A 7106-nucleotide genomic window follows, 5' to 3' on the forward strand; every position below is an offset into this window, starting at 1 on the left:
TTTCCCTTTGTACGTAAGGGCTTCTAAGTTGCCTCCTCGGGTTTCCCAAACAGTTGGGCAATAATTCATAAGTCAAAAACAAAAGAATCACTACCATGAAGGAAGTTTGGATATGTGGTCTTAATTAGCATAAAATTCGCCAACTTTGACCCCAAATATCTCTTAAAATGCAGATTCCTTTGAGAAACAACATCAGACACTCGAAAGAGTGTTTCATCAGATATCCAAACACCTCGAAATACTCGGCCTTTGGACTAGTTTCTCAAATCGCTTCACGGTGTTTGGATATCCCATGAAACACTCCTTCTCGTGTTTGATATATTATATTACAATAATATTGGATACAGATATTTATACGGCCACTGTGATGTAACGATTAGCGCATAGAGGACAGTGACTAGACTTCTCGTCACGTAAAAACTAACAATACACTAACTTTCTCTCAAGGAAGACTTGTTTCAGTCAGGGCTAACAATCGTCCAGGGGTTGAATTTGAAAAAAAAAATCAAGGTTTTTATGGTATTTACTGTGCCTTTCAAGAGTCCATGGACTCTAAAGTTCTCCTTTAAAGCAACGGTTTCCCTTTTTATTTCCGCCAACCGCGTTTGATGCCACAATTAGCGGAACGGTAAAGACAGAAACCGACAAAGTGGATGAAATTCATCTGACCACAATCATGGTGGGGACGTGATTCATTAGCACATTCCAACACGCTAACTGACGAGAACGAAGATATAACCATTGCTTGGTATTTAAACTTCAAAGTCCGTATGTTATGAGCACGGTTTAGCGCCAACCGGAGTCACTGACATTGAGCAAAACCCGCTAGGTCTTTAGAAATGTTTTCAAGCTAACAAAAAACAAATTTCACGACAGGGAGTCTGATGACTGGAAACTTCTCCGTTCTAAAGCTACAGGGGGTATTGCGATTCCGGAAAAAAGCCCGGAAAGTTACGGGTCTTTCGAGAAACGGGCTCCAGTTCTCTAAGTTATCACCATTGATATATTACTGAAAGTGAACTTAATGGTTCACCGTAAATTGTAAGGAGATGACTGGAAACATCCTGTGATTAATTAAGACGGATGAGTTAAACTGGGAAAGCTAGACTGTTTCGCCAATTTAACTGAAACCGCATAAAAGAAGCCTGGTCAGAAGTAAGACGCAAACGCAAGGGCAGATACAAAATGTAAACGTAAGGAAATACGCGTGTGAACTACCACAACTCAAACGCAAGCACAAGTATTAACACAAGAAATCAACAATTTTTCGCTCTCTTGCACTTGCAGTTGCGTGTGATCCGTCTGAATGCAAATGCAATAGCAAGCTTGGTAACAATTATAACAGTTCCATGACATCTCGGTTGAAGTTGAAAACAGCCGCCATTTTAAGATATGATTCAGACTGCGGCTGCGTAACTTACCGGCTCCTGGCCTTCTTCCACAGAACGTCGCTTGCTTTAGCTAAGATTGCATTTGCGTTACATTCGTAGAAATAACAATGACCATAACCGAAGAAAGGTAGTTAACTGTGACTGTAGCTTTGTGTTTGTCAGCGAAGAAAGGTGAAAGAAGAGATCGCAGCTTTCGTATTGCGCCGAGTAGAAATCTTGGACTGATTAAAAGGTCACTTACGCAACAAAAAATCAAAGAGATAAATGTGGAAAGAACATTAATTATCGAAGTTGCTTGGGTGCTTTGAGGGCTGAAGTTAAGCAATTTATTTGACCCGCTCCAGATGATTGATCGATAACGAACGGCTTATAATTGTAGGGGAAAAAATGATCACGATTTTCAAGGACCTAAATTCTCAAACGAAAATAAGATCGTTTCTCTTTGGCAAAGTACGAAACGTGAAGATATCAATGTTGTTCCTTAAGTAGACCATTTCCGAGTTACTGTTTGTCTCGGGCTTCAAGTGAGTTTTAGTGCTCGGCTCTTGTAAGGGAAATGAGTTTGACTTTCATAATAATACGCAACTCATTTCCATTTGAGTGGTTCTGCACTAGGACTCGTTTTGAAAGTGATCATGAGGCATGCAGCAACTTGCAAATGGGCTATTTGACTTCCGTGAACTCTGTCCTATCTATTATAGGCCTGCCGGTTCCCTCCCCATCTCCTCACCCTGGTGGGAAACTACAACTACATCGTTTATACGCTGGGAACCAAAAGGAATGTTTAGTTGTTTTTAACTTAAATGACTTTGTTTAACAATCTTCTGCTTCCAAAACATCTCCTAAAAGGTTTAATAGTTCGAGCCCAGTTAAAACCATGGATATATTTAAACTTCTTCATCATGACAATTGCGTGAATTGTTTTGGTGTGAGCGAGAATTATTCCATCGCACTTTCTACAAAATACACTCAACCTATTTTTCATCATTACTCAAGTTCTCAAATAAGCACATTTGCCACTCCTCGTCCTAAACAATAAAAAAATAAACCATCATGATATTCCTAGGCTTGTAGGATGGAATATCGTTAAACATTTTCTTGGGCATGTACAAAACTATAACATTAAAAAGTGGCCAACTGCGACAAAAAATATATTTGACGTGACAATGCTTTCTCTCTATCACAATAAAGCTTTAATTAAGTGAATTACAAACACAGAAGAAGTTAATGTAGCCCAGTCATCATTCACTGGCAAAATAGGTCTCGTGGTCCATCAAAATTAATTATTCCCTTGCCTTTTCTGGAGAAGAAAAAACCTCACTAAAAACTTAAAGCGATACTATTTCTTTCGCCTTTGATGATAGAATCCTGGTTGCGTAGTTCATATCCGTGTGGAGACTCAAAGACTTCCCAATAAAAGGCTGCGACTTCCCACAAGGGTCCTTCAGGTAGAGTAGGAACGCTCTTCGAAACCTTAGGAATGAAATAAAAACGAACGACATAGCAGTTTTTAGCGAGATAATGTGAGAATGGTATATGTTTTGGAACTGCATCTATTGGAAACTCAGAAAATTCCGAGTTCCACATGGCATTTGAACCTAAGACCCTTCTGTGATCTAGTAAGATGTTCTAACCACTCTAACAGTGGTTCGTAGGGCATCCGACTAGATCACGGAGGGTCAGGGATTTAAATCTCACCTGAAACTCTGCTTTTTTCCGAGTTTCCAATAAATTCAGTTTCAAAACATATATCATAACAGTTTTTAATACAGTTAATAGAACACAAGATAAAACGAAAGAGCTACCTCATGCGTTTTATACATGAGCCTCTGGCTCGGATACTGAGGGCAACCTCAATCCCACGCTATGACTTTAATAAATTGATTGATTGATTGATTGAATGCACGTTTCAAACAACATTATATAACGTTTAAATCCTTTTTCCGTTAAGTCCCTGTCTGCATGAAAAATCATTTCTTTCTCTCTGCAATCCGAGTGGGTTGAATGAAAGAACGCAACATTAAGAATCATCTTCATGCTGCACGCCTCCTCACTCAACCAAGTCTAAACCAAGTCGCAAAATCAATACATTGGTATCAATTCACAGGTCCGTCTGTTGGTCCTAACTTAACATTTACATTGGGGCAACAACCTCTAGATTTGTACTGTCACTGGATCCGTCTCAAACAGAGTATTCAGGCCTATTCGTCAGATTCCTATAACCTACGGAGTGTTTAAATTCCTTCTAGTTTTCAATATGAGAAAGCAGAAGCCACGTGCACTTCTTAGGCAGACAAAAAAGTCTAGGACAAAAGACGGAAGGAAATGCTGGGATTCGAAACAGCAAAATAACCGCAAATGCAAATGATCAACCTTTCATTATGCTTGCTGTAATCTTACGTGGAACCTGGGAACTATTCTTTCGGAAGTGATCACGAATGCGAATCGGATACCAAAATTCCCATGATTAACCTGGAAATCTTATAGTGAAGAGGAGGCATACAACTCAGACTAAAGTAACGTCCGAACATTTCGGTTGAATGAATAGTCCAACACGGAATGTTTAACATTTATAACTGCCATTGAGGGAGGTCAGTTTTGACAGGCCCGACCGGTCTATATAAAAATGTCTTTTTCTATTCGACCAGTGTTGTTCCCACTACCTTAGGCTCAAAAAATTGACGTGGATCTTCGTGATTGGGTAGAAACTTATACTAACTCGCGGAGGCTTAAGTTTCGTTTGGGCAATCGGAAACTACTGATCCACTGAGAACATTTCCGAATTTTCAAATCGCAGTTTTTGTTGAAGCGTCCATTTTGAACGTGTGAACGTAGTCAGCTTTCCTCTTGCCCTGGTTGCTCGCTTTTCGGAGGCTTTCACCCTCTGACAGTTATGTAGAGTCGGTTACAGTGCAACTATATAATCACTCGTATAAACTTGGTCGGCACATCTCAGCTCGAATGTAGCGATGTGAATTGTCGCAGCGATATCGTAGAGGTTTCGAACTTACAAGAAACAAGTGCATTTTTTTGCGGTGAGAACGATATTAAGAGCGCCTCTCAGCAATTTTCACCTAAGACCGTGCAAGATAAAAAAAATCGAAAATTGCCAAACATTCTCACAATAAAGGCCTACGAAAACCATTTTTAGAAAAATATGTTTTAGTTTGTTTCGATAATTATTTTACCTGGACGGCGACTTTTTCGGTATCCGGCCTTGTGAGCGAGTGAAAACGACTCCAAAATGTCGCTTCTTTGAATCGCTATTTTTGAAATAACGAATGAGTAACTTGAAAATCAAAACAACATGGCACAGCTAGAATAATTCATTCACCCTTTTGCGCTGTTAACGGTACAATATACCAAAACTGGTATTTTTGACCAAATTTTAAAGCTTAACCTTTTTTAGATTGATTACAGAGTGCCAAATTTGTGCGAAATTCGACCGTCAAAAAAGCATCCTGGTACATGGCTTTCTCAAACGAGACGATATTCATCGGAATAAGCAATGTTTCTGCTGCAATTAAATTCAATAAAATTTTTGGGTAAATGAAACGGAGGATTTTTGAGGCCCAATTTCAACATGCTGTTTGTCAACAAAAGTCGACCTTTGACCACCAAAGCGGAGGCGAGGTATATTAGCTTATATTGAAATAACACACGCTAATCTCGATTTATTCACTCAACAATTCGAGACTGTAGGTTTACTGGAACTACTGTAGGTAAAATGGAACGTGTCATTGAAATTTAACTGTCTTGCTTTATTAAAGAGTGACATATTCGGTAATTAAAATAACTGACCTAAAATTGTAAAAATTTGCATACTAGTAAGACTCATTCCATTCCATATTTTTACGCAAACAAGTTTCCTTAATTCACTTTCTGAACGTACCTGCAAAACAAGCAAAGAAAGGTATCCCCCTTTATATAAGTATACGCTGGTTGGATTTTCCTCGAAGCCCTCAAACGACCATCGAACGGTCAACCAGTCGAACGCTGTGTGACCTTCGTGGGTTGTGCCGTGATTGTGTCGTCAGAGCTGTCACGCAAGAGATAAGGATAAAGCACGCGGGCTTATTCTGAGTTTGTTGGGGGAATTTGTGGCGCAAGTTCTGATAATCCAGCAAACGTACAATGCGTAACAATAGCAAAATGTGATAAGGACACCAAGGCACACTTGAGAAGTTATAAAGTGTCGGATTCTTCTCTGGATACAGAGGCTAGGCTTTCGCTCGCACGTGCAGGTAAGCTTTAACTGAAATCACTTAAATTAAGATACTGAGCAGAAAATCACTTTGTGAAATCCGCAGATACTACCTATTACAGACTTAATGTCAAAAGCAGAATACCCGCCCACAAGAAATGGACCTAAAAACACTGCTGCCGCAGTGCCGCAGTCGTGTTGTTGGATATACCTCATTCTTTAATCCATAAGACAAGCACCGCAGCACCGCGGCACTAGCCAGTCTACTCAGCTCAATTTAACCTTAAGTCGACTAAGGCACTGCGGCAGTGCTGCGGCACCAGCCATTCTACTCAATTTACTCTATCCGACGTGAACCGCGCGTAACCTGCGGCTAGCGACTGCGGCTAGCGTCGCAAACGTAAACGCTACTTTGTGGACGGGTATTCAGCAATCGCTCCAATTGCGAAAATCGAGTAAGCAAGATATGGAAGACCATGTAATCATGTATCGTTGTACGAGACTGCGAGCACTCACTTTTCCAGTTGTCAAAAGGTCTGGATAGTAGCAGATATTTTAAATATTTTATATTAAACAACACAACACTTTTTAAATTTGAAAACATGTTTCGACAGAAGCTTCTGCCATCTTCAGTTTAAATTACAAAGTACAGAGTTGAATATATAGTGTGAACCAAAATGCTAATTAGCTGTAAGGACACATGACAAATGAAAAAGATTACAAAGAAAGTTTTGAATTAACATGATAAAGTCGATGATTAAGTGCAGGTTTCTCCCATTGAATATGAATGGCTTCTTTTATCTTAAGCTGGAAGGTGGTAGAAGCGTGATCTAGGATGCTAAAACAATCATTAGAGCACAAAGTGCGGCAATGCTCAGAATTCTGTAGATGTTTGAAGACGTGCGAGGTCCTATCACTGAAAGTGTGCTCACGTACGCGCGTGGAAAAATGCCGGGTAGTTTCGCCGACATAGCAGGCACTACAGCCCGCACACAAAAACTTGCATACCACACCCGCAAGGAGCCCACTAGGGACAGGATCCTTTAGACTGAACATGTTGCCGATTTTAAATGATGAGAAAACTAACTTAATATCAATATTATTACAATAACGTTTAGCAAAAAGGCGAACCTTTTTCTGCGTGATAAAAAAAAAGGACCAATATAAGGTAATTGAAAGTAAAAGGTACGTATAGTGTCAGAGACGGAAGCCGGGGGATTACAGCCATGGCGAGTACGTGTGAGGTAGCGATTAATAATATTTTTAACTAGGTGGACTGGAAAAAAATTCTTCTGAAGGATTTTGGTAAGCTTCGTGATGTCCTCGTGAAAACCCAACCAAGTGTTGTTGATCTTGTAGGCTCTGTCAACAAGTAATTAGTCAAAAGGCCAGTAAAGGCTTTCCTACGGTAAACACTAGTGTCAGGAAAATGAGTGCCATTGTTGATCAAAACATCTAAGAAAGGTATCTTATGATCTGTTTCCTTTTCCATATTGAATCTGATGTTAGGG

The 7106-nt window shown here is 39.8% G+C and overlaps 1 protein-coding gene across 3 annotated transcripts in view; it reads right to left on the minus strand.

Annotated features, from left to right (window-relative positions):
- Positions 1-752: 752 nt before the first annotated feature.
- Positions 753-7106, minus strand: part of LOC137997148 (kappa-type opioid receptor-like) — a 14160-nt gene continuing 7806 nt past the window's right edge. For 2 of the 3 annotated variants that reach the window (XM_068842956.1, XM_068842955.1), the window contains exon 3: positions 753-2864. In XM_068842956.1, coding sequence (XP_068699057.1) covers positions 2720-2864 — 145 coding nt within the window. In that variant the 3' untranslated portion in view covers positions 753-2719. Of the gene's footprint in view, positions 2865-5283; positions 5416-7106 lie in introns of those variants that run through there. The other variant, XR_011122419.1, reaches the window with a different exon arrangement.

The sequence above is a fragment of the Montipora foliosa genome, chromosome 3 (assembly GCF_036669935.1).
Source record: "Montipora foliosa isolate CH-2021 chromosome 3, ASM3666993v2, whole genome shotgun sequence".
In the NCBI taxonomy this organism is placed as follows: domain Eukaryota; kingdom Metazoa; phylum Cnidaria; class Anthozoa; order Scleractinia; family Acroporidae; genus Montipora; species Montipora foliosa.